At 39.1% G+C, this 25,315-nt stretch overlaps 1 protein-coding gene across 1 annotated transcript in view; it reads left to right on the top strand.

Moving 5' to 3' along the window:
- Positions 1-749: 749 nt before the first annotated feature.
- Positions 750-25,315, top strand: part of MEI4 (meiotic double-stranded break formation protein 4) — a 219,838-nt gene continuing 195,272 nt past the window's right edge. Inside the window, exon 1 of the mRNA XM_007167979.2 lies at positions 750-889. Coding sequence (XP_007168041.2) covers positions 799-889 — 91 coding nt within the window. The 5' untranslated portion in view covers positions 750-798. The remainder of the gene's footprint in view (positions 890-25,315) is intronic.

The raw sequence follows: 25,315 nt of genomic DNA, 5'->3' as shown, positions 1-25,315 counted from the left end.
GCAATGATGCTTAACATTTTAAAGAAATTTACAATCATGTATCGGATGCAAATGGATGTCTTAATAAAGAAGGTTCATCCATTTAGTAAAATAAGCCAAACAGATCTTCACGTAGACATGCTCTGTATTTTATTCTATAACTATATGCGGAGACTTCCAACCAAGAGCAACCAAGTGTGTAACACTAAAGAAACCTACTGAGAATCTCTCCTCAGGAGAAGAATTTTTGAACGACGAAAGGCAAGAAAAAAAAAAAGTCAATATAGATAAAAAATACGATGTGAAAGGTGAAAAAGCGAGCAAAATCACTCTATAATAATCACATTTTGGGGGAAGAAACCCAAGTTTAATTCCACTTCTGAAAAAAGAAAAGTCGTTTTAGAATTCATGCCGTCTTTAGTCGTCGAAGTTCCCCCGCCCCCAGTGGAATCGTTGCACCTCTTTCCAGAAGTCTCGCAGAGGACTTTTCCCTTCTTTTTCCGGCCTTCCTTGGAGGCTCCGAGTTCCCCTTCCGGCTATAAAGCCGAAGGGGCGCCCTCCTCGGGCAAGCGCCTGGCTTCTCCTCTTCCCTGGCCTCCGCAGCGCGGGCCCTCGGCCGGGCGGGTCCGCTCCCACCCCGGCAGGAGGCGCGCTCTCCGCCGCGAGCCGGCCCCTCGGAGCCGCAGCCCCGGCGCCGACGGGCGAGCGCGCCGCGGGGCCTTGTGGGGCGCGTGGCCAGGCCCTCCCCGCCTGCGGCCAGAGGGCGGAAGCGGGCGCCGGGCGGCGTTCTCGCTGCGGCCGGGGAGCCGCCGCCCGGGAATGGCGCACAGCTCTCGCCCCCGCGCCCCTCTCCCCGCCTGCACCGGCTCCCCGCCGGGGGTGCCCTCCCTCCTCTGCGGGAGCCCAGAAGGTAGGTGGCGAGGCGCCCCCTCACCCCTGGCGCGTGGCGTGGGCTCCCACCCGAGTTCGCGCCGTTCACAGAGCCGCGCGGAGCTCCGCACGTACCGTGGGCGTCTCTCTCTACCTAATCAAGTCGATCGCCTGTGCGCTGGAGCTTCTGGCGTTAGACTCAGGCCTGCGCCCCCACGGTGGTGGGTTTCTGGGGTGTGTTCCAGCTTCCGGGCGGGTTCGAGCCTGGCTTGACCACCAAGATGGCTCCTTCCTGGGGAAGGAGAGGCTTGTGCATGGAGACCATTGGTGGGTCGTTTAAGGAGCCCCCATTGCATTGGAGGAACGGTGTAAAGTGCCGGAGGTGTCAGAGATGGGACGCTCACGGCCTCTTCGCTCAAGGACCTCGCAGGCCTGGGCTAGAGATGGATGTAGAGACAGGAGACATTCGCGGACCGGGTGGGATTGCAGTAGGAGGTTCAGATAAAATGCTGTGGGACAGAGAGGCTTCCTGGAGACGATGGCAACTTAACGGAAGCCTAAGTACCAGGTATTCGGGAAATAGGGGCAGAAGTGGGGAGTCTATTACAGATGAAACGGAGGGTTAAGAGTAAAGGCAGGAAGCATGGAGAAAACCATGTTTTAGTGTAACTACAATGTCGAAAGTGGCGGGAAATAAGGTGGGAAAGTGGTTTGTACCGAATTATGAATGGCTTTTTATTATGGAAGTGCAGAAACACATTTTGGACTTGGGTTCCATCAGGATCCGTAGTTTATAAAGACACCGTTGTTTAATATTCACAAAATGCTCATCATGTAGAAAAAACCCAGGATAACATAGACTGTGTTCATGAGCGGGATGTATTTGTCAAGAGCAATATTTGTGTCTAGTTACACACACATTGATCACTTTCTTGGGATTCTTTGCATTGCCTTTTTTCTACTTAAAATCGAGAGATGTACAGTGTGTCATGTGGTTGCAATGAGACGCAGTCACTTGGCGGAGAATTGTGTGTTGTTATCTACCATTCTACTTGTTTTTATTTGTGAAGACTTACTGCTTTAGAAGGGTTTTAGATCACGTGCAGTAAAGAGCCTTTGTAATTTGGAAGATGCATAATCTGGATGACTTTCAGAGCAGGGAAATAGACCACAGATGACAAAATTCAGAGGTAAAATTTGGGAATGAAGGTCAGGAGCACAAATTGATGACTCTGAGTAAGGGTTTTATTCTTTTTTTCTTGGGTGATGATGGGAATACCAATATTTGGAACCAGCTTTCCAAAACTGGTATTTTGGAGGCCTTGTTAAGATTTAGAAAACGTTACCTTAAATATGTTTTGACGTATGTAAAGATGTTACAAGCCCACTGGATATTGTGGTGAAGATCAGACTGAATACTTTAACTCTTTCGTGGGGCCTGTGTATGTCATATGTACATTAAACTCTGCTGTCCAAAGGCACTTGAAGCTGAGGGTCAGAGTCACAACTTAATAGAACCAGTTAAATTACTTTGGAGTATTATTGAGGTGAATATATGACTTCACTGTGCAGAATGGATTGGAGGGAGCTGAGAGGTCTGGCAGCAGCCTGATGCGGTCATAAAGACAAGAGGTGTTAATGGTTTGAGGGAAAAAGTAGACACGATTTTAGGTATATCGGGTTATAGAATTGACAAGGTTTGCTATAGAAGGAGAATCAGGGGAATAGTGGCACTAAAGTCAGAGAGCAAAGCGTTTTAAAAATAGAGGCGTGGTCTTAGGGTCAGGTCTGCAGAGAAGTGGAATGAGAATTTATAAGTAGGCATCAGCTGTGGCCACTGTGATGATGTCATTTTCAGCCTTAGTAACAACAGCTCGGTGGGGTGGGGGTGATGGGATAGCTTTTTTTTTTCCTTCTTTTTTACAGCTGGCAGCAATCTGAGCATGATTATATATTGAGAGATAGAAGTCAGGACAGAAGAAGAGATTGAAAGAGCAGAGAAGAGATGGTGGAGGGTGAAGATACCAGGAGCTGGTGTGCAATTTGCACATATCCCTAGAGCCTAGCTCAGGGTCTGTAAGGACAGGAGACATTGGCCGTTAGTCTTGAGGAGCATGTCACAGGACGACCAGGCGTTCTTATATGCTAGCAGAGTGCCTAGGATCCAGCTTGCTTACCCATCCATTCATTCGTCAGGTCAGCCAGCTAATGTTTTTTTCAGCGCTCATCATGTGTTCGCGGTAGCGATTTCTGCTCTGCACAGGCAGGTCATGAGCTCAGCGGAACTCACTTGCCCCTGAGGGCCATTGACATCAAAAGACCAATGAAGTGAGGAATTACGCAGCTGCAATTGCGATGCAAGAGTATGGAATGTAAAGAGCATACATATTAAAGGGAACTGATGTGGTCTAAGGGTATCAAGGGAGCCGTTTTGAAGGTAGAATGCTTAAGCTGGTACCTAGCAGAAACCCCCCTGGTTACCAGATCAGCCATGCCTTCCCCATGCTGCCTCCTGTAATCATCTTATTCCCGGTTCTTGGTTCACTGGTGGGCTCAGTCTCCCTTCTCTTGACACTTGAAATGTTCGTTATCAGTGGGTTAGCAGGTGGGAAAACTTCCAGGAACCAAGGCTTGGCAAGGATCTTTCTCAAACCAGCTATTGCTTCGTTATAGTGACTAAAATGTGAACTAAATGGCCATTTAATTTTATTCATGCTACATTGATTCCCATTAGGGGATGAAAAGGGTTTTGGGACTGAGCCTCTTAACATCCTTTGGAGGGACCACAACAAGCGCAGATCCTGTCACTTCTTCTTAGGAATTTTTGGTAACAGCCAATGAAAGCTAGTTTTTTTGTTTTTGTTTTTTCCTTACATCTACAATTTTAATGCTCTCTGGGTCAAGTGATTGGGGAATAAGCATCCACTCATGTTTCTCACTGCAAGGAAGTGAAGGTACTATTGCTGCTGTGATCTTGCCTTTATATAGCACTTGAGTGTTGGCTAAGTGCTTTTACAATCAATTTTATTGTTCAATTTAAAAGAGAGCCTAAAATCACCCCTGTTAAATTTTGTTTGGTGTGATTCAGGGGAAAGGATCTTTGTAAAACTGGGCCTTCCATGATGTGGAAGAACTCTGATCAATCAAAAGACTAGATGTAACGTAAGAGAACGTGAGCATTATCTGAAGAAGGCTAGCTGTTAATAGAAGACATTAGCCACGTGACACTTTTTTGTTATCTGCCTTTATTATGAACAAAGAAAAAATAAAAGAAAACTTACAACAATAGAAATGCAACCCTGCAGGAAGCCAAACCCCCTCATGATGGCTTGGTTTGTAACTAGGGCCCCCAGGGATGTTTTATGAGTGACAGTATGTATCCTTTAATATGTTTGTCCTTAAAACATTAGGTTTTATTTAAAGCAAGTGTTGGCAAACTTTTTTTGTACAGGACCAGTTAGTAATATATCAGGCTTTGCAATCTACCTGTAGCAACTCTGAGGTTGTAGCACTAATGCAGCAATAGACAACACATAGGCTGATGGACATGTCTCTTTCAATAAAACATGGTTGATGGAAGCAAGGCCACCCAGATTTGACCTGTGGGCCATAGTTTGCCAACGTCTGATCCACAGCACTTATGAGATTCCTTTACTGAACAGAGGGTGTTGTAGATTGGAATGATTGATAGTCAGGTGAAAGCTCTAAGAAGGCAATGATGGACTTTTCTGGTTGACTGTTGTGTCCCCAGGTCTAGCACAGCACCTGACAGATAGGAGATCATTAAACATATGTGTTGAATAAAGGAATGAGTAGCAAGGATATCAGATGGAAAACTACCCGACTAAGGTAGGCTAGATGGTTCTATATTCAGATTTTCAGGTCCTATAACATGTAAGAAGTAGGTTCTTAAGTGTATCATTCATTTAAGTCAATTTTTATAATGAAAGTCCAGTTTATTTTTTAACTGGCCTCCAAAATATCTGTCAGCTTCTTTAATTCTTCCTTCTGATTTATTCAGTGATCTCATTCCCCATTTCGTTTTTGATTAGGTGGCTTTCACCCTGGCAGAACTCTGGAAAATAAATCCTTTTGTATTTAATGTATGCTTTGGTTTAATTTGGATGAATAAAAGAATGAAAACAACTCACTAGAAAGTAATTTTGATTGTTGGAGAGAGAGATGTGACTTTCTTAATCTTTAATAATTTCTAGGAAATATATTTCAGAGGCTACTTGCTGATGGCCCCTTTTCCCACGCCTTCCTTCTACTTTCATGAATAGCTTTTTCTTGCAAGATTAAAAAGCAAAACAAAACATACTTAAGATTCTTTACAAACCCCCCCCAAATGGGTTTGTAATTGCTGATTGTTTATGACCCATTTATTTTTATCTCTTGCAACAATGGTAAGAGAAACCTACTTTCTTTCTCTTCTGAACTGTTTTATACTTTATCCAAAGTTGTTATGCATTAGTTGGTATTTTATTTATTTTTTTATTTATTGGCCTGCCCCAGAAAGAAAGCTCCTGAGGGAAGGGACATCCTTATTTCCAATGCCTGGCATAACCGATAAATGGTGTTATATGTTAGTTGGCAGAATATAAGTTTCTCATGCCAATCTGCCTTTTTATGACAGTGCACAAAACGCTTGTGTAGTTCTCAAAAGGTCGCTGCTTTCTAAAAAATTACTTTTTTAATAAATATGGCTCCTAAAGCATCCACTCTTATAAGATTGTCTTGTCTTTTAACCAAAAAAAATTTATCCACCATCCATCATTCATCTATTTATTTGACAATTACTAAACACTATTTCATCTATATAATGAACAGATTTTTAAAATTGCATATATTACCAACAAACTCTTCATCAAAATCAGTTTGCCCAAACCAAAATTGTAGTGATTTAAAAAGTGCTGCATGCACACAGGCAAGTAATTATAGCATCATTGTGCATAGCAAATGAAGCAATGTTTCAGCTCAAAGACCCTGAAGGTACATTTCATACTAGGTTGCTGATGTAAAAATCTTTAGTGATAAATAATAGACAATTTCCCAGTTTCCCAGCATGTGACTACTGCATAAGATCACTGAGAAAGGCACTGATTCAAACTACTTGGCAGGAAGCTGGCTTCTTTAATTATTAATGTGCTCACCTCCTTTTCATCACTCATTGTTAAAAAGTGAAGGCTCAGTAAAGAATTAAGGAAACAGCTTCCGAGAATAGTTCCAGTGGTCTGAGTAAATATTTTATCAACGTTATTTTGTATGTTTTCTACTTTCCAGTAATTTTAGTATGAGTTTCTGATTGAAGTCCATCGCATTGCTGGCCTAATATTGGAGTCATATTCAAGTATCCCCTCGCTTTGTCTCCCTCTTTCCAATCTGGCAGTAAGCTCTACCATGTCACAAACATCTTTCAGGGCATGTCGTATTCTGTGTGCACACTTTAGTGTCCTGGTCTGCCTCTCCTTCCATCCCTTCTTCCCTGCGGGGCGTCAACAGTCCCTAAGTCCTTCCTACCCAGCAAAATTCTCTTCCGGAAACATCACTGGGACCATTGCACTCATCCACTCAGAAGACCATGCCTGTTTACAGCCGTCCACGGCAGTAAGTTCAGACTCCTCTAACTCCCCTGCAAGATCCCAGCTTCCCTATTCTATATTATTTCCTTTTCTTCCCTAAGATACCTTATTCTTTAGTCAAAGAGATCCGTGCACTCTCCCGCAAATATGCATGCCATTATCTGCTGGCTGGTTGTACTGTTCACCCCCTCTGGGGTGCTCTTTTGCCTCCTCTTTGCCTTTCTGAGTCCTACTCATCCTTCGGATCTTCCACGCTGGCTCCAGAGGTCTGTTCTTCTCCTGTTCACATCAGCCCACACGTGTCTCTTTCCTTGAGCTCTTACTAGATTTACGCCGTGCAGAGGCACAGGCTTTGGAGACAGTGGGCCTGGGATTGACTCATGGCCACATACTAGTCTCAAGTGGACAAAGCATTGAATTGAGTGTTTCCTGTGTGCCCAACAGAGTTCATAGGGGTCATGTGCCTTAACTCATTTCATCTCCTCAGTAACTGTAAGTTGAGTACTGTTTTGAGTCCCCTTTTACAGATGTGCAAACTGAGGCACAGAGAGGTTGAGTAACCTATCTGAGGTCACACAGCTAGTACAGGACAGAGCTAGGAAGCCTGGCTCCTGAACCTGCTCTCCTATTCCCTATGTTATCCTTGCCTCTCGAAGACATACTTGAAATTATTTCTGATGGGGTGTTTTAGAGGTGATTAATATGCCGTGTTGCTCTTTCTTGTCTCACTGGGCTGTCTTTGGGGGTAAAAATCCCTTATCTAGCAGTGCTTGTGGAGTTAGTGGGCCTATCAGTGCGTGCGTGTGTGTGTGTGTGTGTGTGTGTGTATATGTATGTGCTGCTGTGGTGATAAGCTAAGATGCATGTGAAGGTAGACGCAAGAACACAGGGCAGTTCAGGGAGGCCCAGTCCTATCCAGAACTGTGTTGTAGAAAGAATGCGTGCCGAGAGAGAAATATTAAAAAGTCCAGTTCTACCATTTGTTAACCGGATATCCTTGAGAAAGCTACCCTCTGAACTTCAGTTTCCTTAGCTCCAAAAAGTGATACTAAATTCTACATCACAGAATTATTGTTTTAAATTTTATTGAAGTATAGTTGATTTACAATGTTGTGTTAATTTCTGCTATACAGCAAAGCGATTCAGTTATACATATATTCTTTTCCATTATGGTTTATCAGAGGATATTGAATATAGTTCCCTGTGCTCTACAGTAGGACCTTGTTGTTTATGCAGTCACAGAATTATTAACTGAGGTCGTTACACGAGGTACTGGCTGTAAAGTGAATGTGTGGTGTCTGGTGTGCAGGTGTCCAAGAGGTGCTTATATTTCCCTCTGAGGCTTCACGCTCCAGCCTTCATGCTTCATGCTTCCGCATGCTTCATGCTTCATGCTTCCGCATGCTTCATGCTTCCTTCATGCTTCATGCTTCCTCATGCTTCATGCTTCCTTCATGCTTCCTTCATGCGTCATGCTTCCGCATGCTTCATGCTTCCTTCATGCTTCATGCTTCCTTCATGCTTCATGCTTCCTTCATGCTTCATGCTTCATGCTTCCTTCATGCTTCATGCTTCCGCATGCTTCATGCTTCATGCTTCCTTCATGCTTCATGCTTCCACATGCTTCATGCTTCCGCATGCTTCATGCTTCCTTCATGCTTCATGCTTCCACATGCTTCACGTTTCCTTCATGCTTCATGCTTCCGCATGCTTCATGCTTCCTCATGCTTCATGCTTCCTTCATGCTTCATGCTTCTACATGCTTCATGCTTCCTTCATGCTTCATGCTTCCTTCATGCTTCATGCTTCCGCATGCTTCATGCTTCCTTCATGCTTCACGCTCCAGGCTCAAGGCTTTCTCCCCTCGGCTGACATCTTTTCCTTTGTCCATATATCCAAGCAGGCCCTCAATTCTGTGTAGCTAAGACTCCTGAACTTCTCCTGTCTTAGCTCTCCTTTCTGTGAACTGTTCCACTTCTAACCCTTTCCGTAGTTATTCACGTACAGCGTGGCTTGATTTTCCCCCCAAGCCCCGCGCTGGAAATAATAGATGAGGGCAGAGTCCACGTGTCTGATGAGCTCACTCTCTGTTCTAGTAGGGGAGCGGGACCCCCAGGTGGCTACTGACCCTACCCTGTGGTAAGAACAAGTTTCTGTGTTTCCAGAGTGCTGTGGAAATGCAGGTAAAGGAGCACAGGGTAGCCCAGGGTGAGGAAGGAAGGAGGGGTGAATCCAGAGGACTTCAGACCAGGCAGCTGAACAAGGCAGTGAAGGGTGAGCGGAGAGTCTGCAGCCGGCGTCTTGGGGACGGGCGTTTCTGTCCGAGAGTGAACATCATGGATCACGGAAGAGGCTCGCAGTCATGAGAATGGTGTGTTGCTCTGTGGCTAGATTGCCCACGGGCATTGGAGATAAGTCAGGTTTTTGGTTCTCAGCAGAATCAGTTGTGCAACTAGAGATCTAGCTTAAAAGCAACTTTGGAAAAAAGATTTTAATTGTTTTTCCATTATACCCATCTGAGCCATCCCTGAGACCTGACAGTTCAACAACTTAATACCATCTTGGGTGACATTAAGAGAAAAGTTCAAGGGTTGTAACTGATTACGTTCATCGCGGAATTGGAGGTTTAGTGCTGGGTGTCACTGAAGAGGGATTTTGACAAATCAAAGAACAGCCAGAAGAGGCTGCCAGAATGAAAAGAGGCTAAATGTTAGGAAGTTATGAGAGAGGGTCCAGGGGATTTTATAAGGGGAGACAGTGATTGCTCACTTCAGATCCTTGAAGGGTGATTTGGGAAAGTGGACTTTATATTATTTTGCTTTAAGGGTGGACCTGGGATTAATATAAGCAGACATTATAGAGTGTCTGGCAGGAATTTCTAAGAACTGATGGTTAGGTAACCACATTTGCAATATGGTATTGTCCGTGGAGACTGGGTTGGATTCCTGACGCTGTCACTGGGTGACAGACTGCATCATCCCTTCTGACACCAAGCTCTTAAGAGTCCAGGACATAGATTCAACAGAGTTTTGGTGCTAAATGCATTTATTAATATAGATTATCTGTGCCCAAATATGCTAATTTAATGTCCCCACATGGCAGACAATACAGAAAGATGAAAGGTTTTAGAGTCAGATTGTATCTTCATTTCGTCCTGTGTGGCTTTGAGCAAGTTACTCCCTGAGCCCCTGTTTGCATACTGATAGAGCAGGAATAACAGCAGTTATGTCAGAGGGAGGATCAGTATGACGGTGGATATACATCCATACCTACACTGTTGTATCATACATGTACTATCATTGGAAGCATTCTTTTTCTTTCTGTGATGTATCACGCTATGACTTTCTAAAAGCATCGAGTACCCTAGTGAAGAAATAAAACATGGCCTGAGTTTTTCCTAAAGTGGAGGCTTCCTTTTATCAATCAGGTCCATTCTTGAATGTTTTTTCAATGAATAGTAAATGTGAGTTTATCCGGAATGACAAAAGAGTGATGGCAAATTAATCTAAAATTACAACTCCCTCTCTGCCATCTGGAAGCATCTCTAGATTCTAAGCATATAGATGCAACATTCTAGGGTTATTTCTTCTTCATTTTCTATTAATAAAGACACATATGCCTAAAATACTTGACCCTGATAAGAAATATCTGGAATCATTTTGCTTATTAAGAAGTAATTTAAAAGTAACTGTGGGCTTGCTAGTTTATAATTTCAAAATAGAAAGCATGTGTAAGAGTGTGTGTGTGCGTATCTGTGTGTACACACGCACTGGTACACTCACGTATTTGCATATAAATGCATATTAAATACAGGTGCAGGTTGTTAGATAGAGGTTAAGTGTACAAAGCTTACAAGTGGTGGAGACTGGATTTAAACCAAGCTGTCTGACTTCACAGCTAGAACTTCTCATTGCCACACTGTACTGCACAGGTGCTTGTATAATCACAGACTCAGAATTGGAAAAAGCCATCGGTCATTAGCCTTCACATCAGTGCTAGAACCTGTCTACATCTCAGGCAGGTGGCGTTCAGCCTCTGCTTGAGTAGCTCCTGTAATTGGAGCTTCATAACTTCACAAGCCAAGCCATTCCATCGTTGGACAGCTCCTACCACTAGATCTCTTATTCATCTAATTATTGGAAATTTGTCTTACTGTAATTTCCAGGTATTGGGCCTAGTTCTGCCTTCTGGGGAGGTGCTGAACACCTCTCCCTCCTCTTCTGTCTGGCAGCCCTTCCGTTCCTGTGCTTCTCCGAGGCGTCTTTCTTCAGTTCCACTTGCTGTTCCCTGGAGCCCTCACCACACGACAGTCGATCTTTCTGACATTCTAGTTTAATCGGTCGTTTCTGACAAGTTGTAGTAACGGAATTGGACGCAGTGGAAAAACTGCGTTGTACGCCAGCAGGAGAAATACTGCCCAACAGGCAAAATCTACCATTGTAGGGGAAAACTGTAGAAATCCATTTCAGATCATTGTTGTTCCCGTCCCATTTTCCTCCCTGTGTATGTACTCCTCCCCTTTTTTTTAAGTAAAATGTAAATTAAATCTGCAAAAAAAAAAAAAAAAAAAAAAAAGCAGTGGAAAAGCTTCTGCCCTGAGCTGCAACCCCTGGGTTTAGGTGTCAGGACTGCTGCTTCCTGTGTGCCCTCGGGCAGGTGGTGACACAGCCGAGAGCCTCGGACCCTGATGTAACACCGGCATGATAACGGCCCTAAAATACAGCGTTATTATGGGGGTCAAATAAGCTGGTGCTGGGGAGAGTGCTCTGTGTACCCAGCCCCTGTCTCTCCTCGGCCCCCCTCTTCCACGCTCTCTGCTCTCTGTGTCAGCATGACTTGCTCCCTCACTAGTCATCTGCTAATTGAGGACTTTCTTAACGGCTGTGTTTTAAATGACAACTAATCCCTTACCTTCTCTCTCCATCTTGCCTGCATTAGTTTCCTCAGCTGTGTTTATGACAATTCAATGTACATCTGTTTTACATGTATTTATTTTGTGACTCCCCCAACCAGAATGTAAAACATGTGAGCTCAAGAATGCATCTGTTTTCATCACTGTTATATATTCTCTGGACAGAGCAGGTCATAAAAAGTACTTGGTGAATAAATGAATGATTTACCATCATCTTTATGTTTCTCATGTGGTCTTACCATCAAAAAGCCCAGTGAGGTGCTTCTCAGTTTTTTTTTTTTTTTAACAGAAAAAAAGTGCAGCTGGCAAATTTATTAATTGCTCTTCTAATATTTCAGTTTCATAAATTAATTTGTCAGTTGATTTCCTTGTGCTTCGAGGGTATTTCCTCACAGAACAGTTAGCTGAGCTGGACTCCTGGAGTGAAATATTAAAATTCTCAACTTAAAACATGTTACTGAAAATGAAGAAAATGTAGTTAATCACTGGCTTCAGTTTCTAATGACTCAAGGTCACAGTTTGATAGGTAAATGCATACAAATTTTTATTTTAAAGTAACAGCAGATCGTTCAGTTTTCTGTTTATATGTTCACTGTAGCTACTCATCATCCCAGTTTCTGACTGACAGTGTATCTTACAGCTGCCACTTGTTGGCTGTTTCTGTGTTAATATGGTTTTTGGAGTTACTGGATGCAGGGGAATTAACAGGGCAAGGGAGGCAGAAATGCAAACGCATTTAGATCCTACAAATGGGAGATTAAGTGGGACCAGAAGGGTGCTGAGGTCTTAGCTTGCCTTCCTGCATGAACAGAGTCTAGAAACATGTTTTCCGCCTAGATAGAGTTCTTGGGGTTGGGTCGGGAAAACTTCATTCATCTACGTGAAGGAGGTGGTGGGCTTATGGTAACTGGGAGTGCAAGGAGTGCCCCATTTCCAGACTGATGGCTGTCTTTGGTGGTTTAGAGACTTGCACATTGAACTGGCTGGCGGCCTGGTTGTCCTGGACGGAACGTCTGATTGTAGCAGGTGATCTGACTCCTGGCAGACTGAAGAGGAAAGAATTAACGCACAGAAAAAAAAAAAAAAAAAAAGTCTTGGGGTACAGGGAAACAAAAATAAAAAGATCCACTTTCCTTTCCCCAGAGAGTTGACTCTAGAGCTGTGAATTATTGACACACGTTTTTTGTTGTTGAACGTTTGCATGTCTACCCAGATCAAATAATGCTGTCAGCAGTTAGTGCTGGGTCAAACTGTCCTGAATTTAAAGCTGCAGAATAATGTTTGGTCAGACTGCCTGAAAGATCCCACAGCTGCTTATTTAAACTAATTTTTAATTTGCTCTATAGTGTATTTTAATCACTGAGGAGCTTTCAGCAGAATGCTATAAATCTATCATTGCTAAGTACCAAACGTTGCAAATATACTTGGCATGGGAGAATAATGACCAAACGAACAAGTTGTTTATTTACATTCTGTTTTAAATGGGAAGGGGGGTGTGTTATAGAAGAATCTGTATTGTACTAAATGCATGAAAATGTCTTTATGATTTTATAAAGGATATTGAAATTAAACAAAATTAATATATCATGGATACAAGGTCAGTATAAACTTATATTAATAGCAGCAATCATGGTAGAAGCTTTTGTTACGTAAATGAATACCCCTGTCTAGGGAAGTGAACATTTGGTCACAGAATTGAATAATTGTTTTTCTAGTTACACCAGAACTGCATTTGGATTCATGCTTATTAATTGGGTATCAAGGAAGACGTTGATCAATGTAATGGTTAAACTGATAAAATTGGGTAGGAGAGCACAACATTAGGAATTATGTGGTTCCGAGACTCATTTCTTTCCTCCACATAAATAGTGGTGTAGTAGCATAGCTGTAATAATAGTACTAGTACTAGTAGTGATAAAAATAACTAACAACTCTTTGAGTCCTACCATGCCATGAGTGCCAGATACTACTGTATGTGCTTTTCAACCATGATTTACTTTAGTCTTTAAAACAGTCTTATGAGAATGTTACTAATATATTTTTCATTTTATGGATGAAGCGAGATGTAGAAATTACTCTTGTCATTCAGCTGTCAAAGGGCAAATGCAAATCCTCTGTTTTGACATCTGGCTCTTAGTCCCTCTGCTGTATAATTCATCTGAGAAAATGTGTACCTACTTATTTGGACCCTCTTGTGGGTGTTGGTGGAGGAGTGAAGAAAGGGAAGGAGACATAGCCCGTGATCCCCAAGGAACTTAATCCTACCAGAGAGAAAAGACAAGCAGATGGTTATTGATTAAGAGCCAGAATCAGTGGTTCAGGTGATGAGTGCTCCAATAACTGTTAAGAAAAGAAAAAATGACTATGGGCTGAATTGATTAGGGAAGGCTTCCTGGAAGAGGTGGACTTTGGCTTATCCCTTAAGTGCTGAATAAGCTTTTTGCCACAGCATATTGTATCCTTTAGTGTTCAGATTCTGATAAGAATTTTATGAACTGTACCCTAACAAATTATAGCCTTATTTATCTTTAAACGGGTTTTGGACACTTTTAAAAAATAGCTCAAATATGTGTATACTTTCGATGTAGTTCATTTCTGAAAATTGATATAACTTATTGCTTGTGCCTTCTAAAAGTGGAAGCAGACAATATTAGCTTATTAATGGTGTCTTCTGTGTAGATGTGGAAGAAACAGAGTTCAGAGAGGGGTTTAGGAAGAACTGAAAGGTAGTTCTGCTGCAAGAGAGAACAATGCTTTACGAAGACAACTTTCTATGTTTTGTGGTGACACCCACAGCAGATGCTTCCTTCTTTTAGCAGTTGTGTTGGTCTTGACTATGTTAACTACATGAATTCTTTATTCAGATCTCACCTTTGAACCATTGTTTTTATCTCACATATAAGATCATTCAATCATTCCAACAGAAAATAATCTTTGAAATACATATGTGCTATAACATTTTAAGACATACAAAAAAACATAAAGAATAATACAACAAATACCAGTGTACTCAACTTCCAGCTTACAAAAGTAGATCTTTGCAAGGCAGAAAAAAACCCTTCCTCTTTCTGATTTCACCTTCCCCTGCAGGAGTAATCATAGTTCTAAATTTGGAATGTATCACCCCATGCGTTTCTTTGTATTTTTCCTACATATGGTTATACTTCTAAGCAATATATAGTACTCTTTATATTAAATAATTATATTAAGTTATATGCATTTTTAATTCTTGTTTTTTCTTTTAACTATGAAATCATTCATTTTGATGTGTATAGCTTTAGTTCATTTGTTTTTTATCGCCTAATAGTATTTGATTGCATTAGTATATCACAATTTATTTAGCTATTTTTCTATTAGCAGATATTTAGTTTGTAATTTTTATTACAAGCAACGAAGTTATAAACAGTTTTGAACACATCTCTTTGTGTATATATGTTCAAGTCTTTCATATGTTTACAGACCATTTTCTTACCTTTTCTGTGACTTGCTTGTTCATCTCTTTTGCTCATTTTTTCTAATGGATGATCTTTTCTTTATTGATTTATAGACTTTTTTATATGTTATGAATATTTACCCTTTATTGACTATATGTGTTGAAAATATCTTTGCCTAGACTGTGGGCTACCTTTTTGCTTTTTTTTTATGAACAGACTTACTTTTGACATAGTAAAATTTGTCATTTTCTCTTTTATCATTTATACCATATGTGTCTAATTTAAGAATTCTTCCATACTGAGGGAAGAAAATTTAATTTAAAAGTAATCCTTAAATGTAAAGATGAAAAGCATGATTTTTTTAAAAAGTCGAAAGTCAAAATTGGCTCAGAGCAGTTTGACATATCTTTTATCAATACCAGTTTACTCAAAACAGAGCCCACCATTGTACCATAACTACTGTATATATAAATTTTCTGTCCAAACTCAATAATTCATTTTATAAACTGAGAGCTTAGGGAGGGGAAACCATGGTAAAACCTCAATATTTACAGAATTATCAGTCTATTTATTAATAAAACATTTTTCATTTATAGTAAAGTGTTTATTCACACATGTGCACATTCCTTCCTGTACAGAAAGCTCATAGTAACCATAAGTAATTCAGATGGGCCATTGCTAGCTGTAATGAAGGAAGAAGAAGAGGCTTTGGATATAATTTCGGTGGAGTGACCCTGAAGTGTTTCATTCTTCTGGCTGTTCTTGTAGCCTTCTCAAGCTTTTCTACTTACTTGTCATCATCTTTTTTGAAAAGTTTTATCTTAGTTACACAATGATTTAATGCTCAGTGTCCAGAACTCCTGAAATCTTGTCTTTCGTGAAACTGTTCACAAGTGTGAAGTCTTGTAAGGAGAGATGCTCATAAAAACCACTGGTGTATCTCTTGATGTGTCTGAATTTATCTATCATGTCTCAATTATTTGTTTTATCTCCTTTTTTTTTTATCATCAGTCATAAAGTATAGCTACAGTTTACTATGAAATGGTTGTAATTGTTGTAATGATTTACCATTAACAGTAAAATTTAAACTACTACTGGATTTCAGAAGAGGATGAAAAACCCTAGTGAAGCCCTCAGTAAGATTCCCAAATGATCTTGTCGGGCTTTACCGTAAAGCAGTGATGTAGTTGGATGTTGGCTTCAGTATTCCAGGCATTCTTTTTAGAGACCCATTGAGTATGCGTTTAAGAGCTTTTGGATCGGAGCCAGAGGTTATGATGACCTCATGGATATCATCTTTTGTGCTCTGACTCTGATTAAGTCTCTTATCAGATTGAATTATGCTTTTCTCTCTCTCCCTGACCCCTTCCCCCCAAGAAAACAGACGTTATTATGAACTTTAAAAAAACAGAGAATACATATAATTCATCTTTGGTCAAATTCTAATACAGTTGTGGCCTTGAGTGTTATACACACTCACAATATGTTTGTCGAACTGAATTGCTGTCACCAAGTTGCCCTATACCACACAGAATGGTTATTAGAACACTGACCACATGTTTAGTCTTTGTGGGTAAAAATATAAGATTAATGGCCTATGGAATGGCAAATTGTTTGGACTATGGTTCAGACCTTTGCATTACTTTAAACCACTTACCCTAGAAAATTTTATGAGAAATATTACGAGGTTTATCTTGAGGTAACAGTTGATTCTGGCGATGTAATGTACAACATGGTGACTATGGTTAAAATTACTGTAGTGTATATTTGAAAGTTGCTAAGAGACACATAGGAAATACTCATTAAATGTTGGCTGTTATCAGTTCTTGGGGTGGGAGGAGTAAAGGTCTGCCTAAAGTAAGTTTTTAGGAAGTTGTGTTTTGTGAGATGCGACAGAATCTCACCTACCATTCTCAGTAGTTTAGTCAAGTATGTATTGTTCCAATACAAAGTGGAATTTGGACTTTTTCATGTAACAGAGTACTAGGTACAGCCTCAGTGTGGGTGGATATCAACAGCCAAAGCCCCCATAAGAGGCTTGGCACTTGGGGATTTCAGAGGGTGACAGCATGACATATAGAAAAGAGCATGTGCTTTGATATCAGATGGGCTGTGAGATTAAGGATGGGTTCTTAAAAACATCTCTGAATTCCAGATTCCTAATCTGTTAAAAAAAAAATATGGTAGAGAGGAGTGGAAAGTAGAAATATTTTCAGGGTTATTGTGAGATGAACTATGAAACTACCTAAAATATGAGTGCTTTTTATTGTTTGTTTTATTCTTGTTTTGGGGCTGAAAGTCATAACAGTTTTGGAATGGACCATTGCTTAGAGAAAGTATTCATAGACTTTTGAAAGTGGTATTATTCCAGGAATGGAGTTTGGTAGTGATGCTGTAAGTGTAGTCCTCAGACCAGCGACATCACTATTACCTGGGGACTTGTAAGAAATACAGATTATCAGGCCAACTCCAGACCTATTAAATCAGAAACTCTGGTTGTGGACCCGAGGGATCTGTGTTTTACAAGGCTTCCAGGTGATTCCAAGGCAGCTTCAAGTGTAAGAATTAACTGAAATAGGGTAAAGGAGAAGGAAGCACCAATTCTGTTATTTTTTGGACTGCTTTGTGTTTGTGGCATTTCCATGGGCTGCCTTTTCTTGACCTTCCTTTATCAGATGTTTTGCCCACAGTGACGGCCACTCATGGTCAAAGTGGAGTGCTGCAGGTGGTTGTCATTTTTGTCTAACCTTTCTTCATATTCTTCTTTTGAAGGATCTGCCTTTGTTACTTACCATTAAGTGGAAACACATTGGAACCACTGGACTTTGGATAGTTTGCTTTCACACATGCACAAATAAGTAGCTAACATTTTGAGGGACTCCTTCTGCAGATTTCCAGAGCTTTCTCTCTGTGCAGTTCCCTCCTCTGTGGGACTCTGCCCTGACAGTTCCTGTATCTCTGGCTTCTGAATTCCGACCTCAGTCTGCTCATTTCTCTGAGATATTCAGGCTCTGTTTGGGTTCCAACTCCTTGCATTGTGGCCTGGAAACTGCCTTCAAGCAAGAAGCTGGTGCATTGTGGGGTTCACCTTGGTTTTCTTCTCTAGGAAATTAGAGCCCTGCATGCTTTCTGTCCAGTTTTGTTTTGCTGTCTAGTTGTTTAAGGTGGAGTGTAAATCTGGTCCTTTTAAACTCCATCTTTGCTAGAAACCCCCTGTTTATGGGGGTAAAATTTAAATGGAAAAGATTAAGTGTACCATTGGTGGCTCTGATAAATAAACACACCCGTGTATATCAGCCCCATGAGATATAGAACATTACTGTCACCCTGGAAAATCCCTTCATTATTCTTCCCAGTTAATCCCTTTCCCCATCTCATAGAGAAAACATTATTGTTATTTTTTCCACCATTGATAAGAGTGTTCTAGAACTTCATTTAAATGGAAACTTAGAGTATGTATACTTCTATGTATGTTTTCATTATTCACACAGTATAATGTTTTGACATTCATTCGTGATATTGAGTGTATCTGTAGTTCATTACTTTTTATTGCTGAATAGTATTTCATTGTACGGATATGCCAGAATTTGTTTTATTCCATCCTGTTACTGATGACACCTGGGCCATTTCCAGTTTTTGGCTATTACAAATAAGGTTGCTATGAACATTCTTGTACAAGTCTTTTGTGACATATATTTATATTATCTCTTGGGTAAATAAATGAGTGGATTTCCTGGGCTATAGGGAGATTATATGTTCAGTTTTCTTAGAAACTGTGAAACCTTTTCCAAAAATGGTTAAGCCATTTTACATTTCCACCAGCCATGTATGAGAGCCTCAATTTCTTCATACACTTCTTAATTTTAGCTCTTGTGGATGTGAAGTGGTATCTTGCTGTGATTTTAATTTGTGTTTCTCTAATAACTTATAACTTTGAATACCTTTTCATGTGGTTATTGACTATTTTTCTAGCTTCTTTTATGATATATGTTTATGTCTTTTGGCCATTTTTTAGTTGGGTTGCTTGTCTTTTTCCTTAAGGATTTTTAGCAGTTCTTTATAGAGTTGTATCCAAGTCTTTTGTCAGGTAAATATATATAGTGAATATTTCCTCCTAGTTTGTGGTTTTGCTTTTTTTTTTCTTAATGATGCCTTTTGTTGAGTAGCAGACTTAATTTTGATGATGTCTAATTTATCAATGTTTCTTCAATGATCAGTGTTTTTTATGACTTTTATCAATAATCTTTCTCATTCCCTAATTCATTCTGTTTTCTTCTTGTTTTAGTTTTTATGTTTAGACCTGTGATTTAATTAGATGTGATTTTTGTGTAAGATCTGAATAGATGACAGTGTTCCTTTTTTCCATATATTTAACTAATTGTTCTAGCACTGTGTGTTGAAAAGACTTTACTTTCCCAATTGCCATTGTCAAAAATGAATTGACTCTAAAAATGTGGATCTAGTTCTAAACTCGCTATTTTGTTCCATCGATATATTTGTCTATAATTGTTCTAATACCACATTGTCTTGATTGCTTTGTCTGTATATTGTGTCACAGTTAAGCCACCATTTGATTTCTCCGGCTTTGTTCTTTTTCAAGATTATTTTGGCTATTCTAGTTTTTTTTTTTAATTTCAGTGTGAAATTTAGAATTAATTTATCAAGTTCTACAATGTAGTTGATTAGAATTTTAATTTAAGATTGTTTATATCGGTCAATTTGAGGAGAATTAAGACCTTAGTAATGTTAAGTTTTCTAGTCAATGAACATTGTACATCTCTTGATTTATTAAGGTCTTCAATTTTACTGGACAATGTTTTATAGATTTCAAGGTAGAAGTCTTTCACATCTGCTGTTAAATTTATTCATCATCATCATCATTGTTATTATTCTGACTTAAATGGATTTTTGCATATTGACCTTGTGTCCTGAGACCTAGCTAAATTCATTCATAAATTCTAATAATTGTTTGTTCTCAGCTTCCTGAGGGTTTTCTGTAGACATTCATGCTCATTCATTCATTCATTCTACTTATTAATAAGTAGAATTTTACTTATTTATTTCCAATCTATATATCTTCTTACTTTTTTCTGTATTCTACTCCCTGTTATATCCAGTAAAGTATTTAATAGAGTTGAGAAGAGTGGGTATCCTTGTTGTATTTCCATTTCCAGTCTTAGTGGTAAGGCATTCAGTGTTTCATCATTAAGTATAATATTTCCTCTGCACTTCTGTAGAACTTTATCACAGTGAGTAAGTTCTGTTCTATTCTTTTGTTTTTTGTTTTTGTTTGTTTATGAAGAAGTTTTTTTTTATCACGAATCAGTTTGAATTTTTTAAATGTTTCTTATGATACTATTAAGATGATCATAAGTTGCTTTTAAAATAATTTATTTTGTTAATATGTTGAATTACAGTGATTGATTTTTGAATGTTAAAGTAATCTTGCATTCTTGGAAAAACTCTCCTTGGTGATGATGATTACTCTTTTTATAAATTGCTGTTTGATTTGCTAGTATTGTGTAAAGGATTTTTGAATCTTTGTTCGTTACATATATTGGTTTGTAGTGTTTATTTTTTCCCCTGTAATATTTTTGTAATATTAGTATCAGGGTTATACCAGTATACATATCAAATTATAAAACAATGTATGGTGTTTTCTCTTTCTTCTGTTTTTCACAGAAAGAGTTTATGAAGTTTGTTCTACCCTCCTTCCATTAGTTTTTTGTTTTGTTTTGTTTTGTGTGTGTGTGTGTTTTGGCCACACTACATGGTTTGCGGGATCTTAGTTACCTGACCTGGGATTGAACCCGTGTTTCCTGCAGTGGAAGTGCAGAGTCCTAACCACTGAACCTCCAGGGAATTCCCATAGTTTTTGAAAGATATAAACTTAGTACAATTTATTCTTTCATTGTTAACTAGAATCTAGTAGTGAAACCATATGGGAATGGAATTTTTGTATGAGTGTGGGTGAGGTTTTTAATAAACATTGAATTTCTTTAATAGGTATAGGGCTCCCCAAAGTTCTTTGTCTTCTTTTATCAGTGTTAGTCAGTATATTTTTTTTCAAGAGATGTATTTATTTCATCATAACTTCTCAAATTTATTAAAATAATTTGTTCATAATTTTGCTTTTTTAATGGTTGAAGGGATATATAGTGAAATCATATCTGTTCCTCCTGATCATGATATGATTGGTGTTATTTCTCTTTTTTCTTGATAATTCCTTCTACACATTTATCAATTTTATTAATCTTTAAAAATAACTTTTGCCTTTTAAAAATTGTTTATTTTCTGTTTAACTGCATTCTGATTATATCTTTATGACATCCTTCCTTCTATTTCCTCCGGTTTTAATTTGCTATTTTTCTGATTTTCTAAGGTGGAAATGTAGGTCATTGAATTTAAACTCCTTTTCTTTTATAAAGATAAGTATTTATTTAAAATAAAATTTCCTTTACAGGCTCTTTTAGCTTCCTCCTTCAAATTTTGATATGCTGTGTTTTCATTATTATTCAGTTTGAAATATGCTTTCAAAGTACTCTAATTACATTTACAATTTTTTCTTTGTCCCCTATTTTATTTAGAAATGTATTGTTTATTTTCCAAATAGTTGAGAGATTTTCTAGAAAATTTCTAATTGTTTTTCTTATGGTTAGAGAACATATTGTATAAGATTTCTGTCTTGAAATTTAAGGAGAATTATTTTGTCTTAGCATATTTGTCTTGTTGAACGTACCATGTGAACTTGCAAAGAATATGCATACATCTGCATTTATAAGTCGTAATGTTCTATAAATACCAGTGAGTTCAAGACAGTTGGTAGTATTTTTCAAATCTTATATAATCATCATTTTATTCGAGGTCTAGTTATTCTACCAATTACTGAAAGAAATGTGTTAAAATCTTCATATATGATTGTGGATTTGTCCTTCTCTTCCTTAAGTACTTTCAATTTTTGCTTCATATATTTGGAAGTTCTGTTATTGCTTTTATGTGCATGCAGATTTAGGATTGTTAATCTTCATGATTAATTGACCTTTTGAAATTATTATGAAATGTTCCTCTACATCTCTGGTAATATTTTCTTGTCATGAAGTTTCTTTTGTCTGACATTAACATACCTGTTGCAGATTTCTTATGTTTACTGTTTGCATTTTCAGTTACTTTCAGCCCATATTTGTTTGAAAATAGTTAATTGTTTTAACCTACACATTTTCAGTTTAGCCCTTCGGACACAAATCAAATAACTTAGGTAGAGCATCCAGGTAAAAGTTTTACTTTGAGATAAATTGCCAAATATATGTGTAAGTTAATGATCCTCCTTTATTTTCTTTATTTCAGAAAAATTAGTAAGGGAGTAAAACCCTAATATTACAATTTTCTTGTAGTAACTGAAAGAACAAATAGATACAGAAACGATGATGAGTTAAAGATCTGAATTTCTTTTACAGCCTGAGTTACTTTGGGAAATTCCTATGGTTTTAAACAAATGACTTTACTTGATTACCCTGGAGTAAAATTGAACTCCTGCTACAGCTAAGTCTAGTTTTTGTTGGAGTATACCATTTAGAAGATGAAGTAGATTGATATTATTTTCAATAAAAGGCCTCTTTCATGGCCATAGCATAGCATAATAAAAGAGGTTCTAGAAATTCTTAATACAAATGATATTACTAAAAGAAAAAAAAAAAAGATGCCTATGCAGCTGCTGTTCTGCCTATATTTTCCATGGGCAGCAAGGTTCAGACCTGGCCATGGTGTCATCATGAGGCCAATTCTTAGCTCTCATGACTTTGTTTGGGTTGGTAATCTCAGGTTGCTCAGGTCTAAATTTTAAGGAGGAAGGCAAGTTCTGATGGTAGAAGAAATAGGGAGTTTGGAAAGTGTGGTATAGTTGCCTGGGAAAATTAGACAGCAGTTGTTAGGCCACAGGATTGCTGATGCCTTTGACCTTGAAAGGTTCCTGTTACATGGGTAGAGGTAGGTATTGGTTACAATGATGGGAGGAAAGCCGGGAACCGATTCCTGCCCCATTCCCTCACCTGGTACCCAGAGACATGTGCCTTATTCTGTCTTTTGTTCCCCTAGAGGGTTGCATGCTGATCTTTTGGAATAGCCTGCTCCTCCTTCTGATATTCCTTAGTTGGTTAAGGGTTATAGTATTACTCAGAGGGGAAGAGGGGAAGTAGTGTGGATCCTGTGAATTGACAGATTCTTGGTAGAGAAGAGCATTATATTGATATAGATATTTGTCACCATCTGATTTTGGAGGAACAGTAGGACTAGGATGAGAGTCTCGGCAGAAGCAGGTAGAAATGCACACTGTAGAGGAAAGCATGAGGACCAGTCCTGAGTGATGGCTTCCCTACAGCAAGGGCTACGTTGCCTCTGTTTTTGTTGTCTGCAGCAAGTTGAGGGGCTGAGTTTAAAGGGACAAAAGGGCAAAGAACATCAAGTGCTAGAGGATGTCTAGCATCAAAGTGCTGAATATCTGTGAAACGGTCTCCCTTTTTTGTGGGCTATTCTAAGGCAAGTAAAAAAGTAGAACTCTAATCTATCAATATTTTAAATGCAAATCTAAGTAGAAAGTAAAAGAACTTTCTACTTAATAAAGACTTACTTGTGAAATGAGGCCCTGTGAGAGGCCGTGAAGCATTGCCAGTTGCTCTGTGAAATTTGTGGTGGTCTCCTTGATGAGACTTACATGAGTGAGATAGATGGGAATTGGGGCACTTCTTCAGAGTTAAGATGAGCCTTAAAGAAAATGTTTCTGTGCTGCTGCTTGTGCTTCCTTGAGTTCACATTTCAAGGGCACAAGTGAAGTCTACAATGGCGTGGTGAAAACACACCTTATTTCCTAATGTGTCATTTACAAAAGGGGACTTCTTTGGATAGGGCCTTTTACCTTTTGCAGGGTACTCTGTGCTCACCATCTTCCCTCTTTAGTCTTCTGTCTTCCTTGAAGCTCAGGCCCGGCTCAGTGGTCCCAGCTGCTCCTCTCTCTCTCCTGGGATTGGCTGATCCTCTCTCAGTTGCCTCTTCTGGTGGTTTCTGGCTTCATTCTACAGTCTTCCTCATTTTCTGACTAACAAAGATTCCAAATTTGTGCAGTTTGTGAATTTGAGTTATATAGAGTATCAGACTTTTTAATAGAACAATATGATTGTTTTTGTGTTAAGGATTATGTCTTTATCAATGTGTGAAGTAGCTAGGAACTAGGAAATACCTATAATTCTTCCAATTTGTTTTCTAATTATGTGTTAATAGTACATATCAGATTCCCGTTCCTTCTGTGGATTTGCTAGTGGAAGATGATTACTGATTGTGCTGAATATACATGACTCTACATTTCTGAATCAGTGTACTTTTTGCTGACTTATGAAATGTGTGTGATGCACTTTTCCTGTGTGAAATTCTGCAGTATTTCTTGCCAGAATCCAGAGAAAATCATTTCTATGACAAAAAAGAGGCATTGAGGAATCAAAAGGTGAGAGTTGGGGGGTTGCATGAAACGAAAACCATGTTAAGAGATTCTGTAGACAATTTAAATCTATGTTTAATAAATTCTATCAACAAGAGGAAGATTACAGGTAATTGGCCTGTTATGATGGGAATGAAACAGAAAGAAAAAAAGCAAGTATCCTTTTATCTTTCTAAGCCTCTTGTTATGCACACACTCTTTGCTGAGAAGGCTTTAAAGACCCCCTTAATAACTAAAGTGGAGGGATTTGAAATCTTGAGGAACTCCTGATTCTTTTATTTAAAATTTCACATGATGTTAATCTGCAGAACAATTCACAGTACAGTATGTGCTGAAACTGTAACAGTAATTAGAGAATTTGTCAGGTGGATCTGATCTAAAAAGTGCATGTTAGACCTTGTCCAAACTTTGCTGAACCTATTGAAAAAGTCTTGTAATGTCTTACAGTTCTGGCATTGCCATCGCTCAGCTGTCCCCAGACTGGTATTTGATAAATGCATATGGCGTTATGGTCCTTGGGATCTCCTCCAACATCCAGGCTTGTCTTATTGTAGTCAGCTCAGTCATTTAGGGAATGTTCAGCCAATGTTCTTCAGTTTCTTGCTTTACTGGGAAAGCAAGTATTTATCATAGGGTTCACATGAGATAAAATCTGGTTTTCTTCCTTATAGTTTACCCTCTGACCTAAACCTGTGTATGAACTAGATTTTGTCTTGTATTTTCTTTACTCAGGCGTTATACTGGTGAAAGTTTAAGGGTATACTCTAGAAAGGCATAAGTTTAGAGAGAGTAGACTCATTGGAGGTAGTCAAGAAAGGATGCTTTGTAAAGTGAAGAGAGAGATGTGACAGAAGAGACAGATGTGACCTTCAGGTTAACTAATTAAATTCCCCTCCTAATCCATTCTCCCTGCAGTGCCATTCTCCCTAGTATGTAGTTAACAAAGACTAGCTGAGCGCCGGGGATAAGAGCTGGCCAAGCAGCCCTCTGCGACTGCCTGACCCGCACCGATATATTCACTCACTCATTCAGTCCTTCAAGTACTCAGTAGAAT

The sequence above is a fragment of the Balaenoptera acutorostrata genome, chromosome 14, assembly GCF_949987535.1.
Source record: "Balaenoptera acutorostrata chromosome 14, mBalAcu1.1, whole genome shotgun sequence".
In the NCBI taxonomy this organism is placed as follows: domain Eukaryota; kingdom Metazoa; phylum Chordata; class Mammalia; order Artiodactyla; family Balaenopteridae; genus Balaenoptera; species Balaenoptera acutorostrata.
Note: the sequence above shows the minus strand (reverse complement) of the source record. Positions and strands in the feature narration are given on the sequence as shown.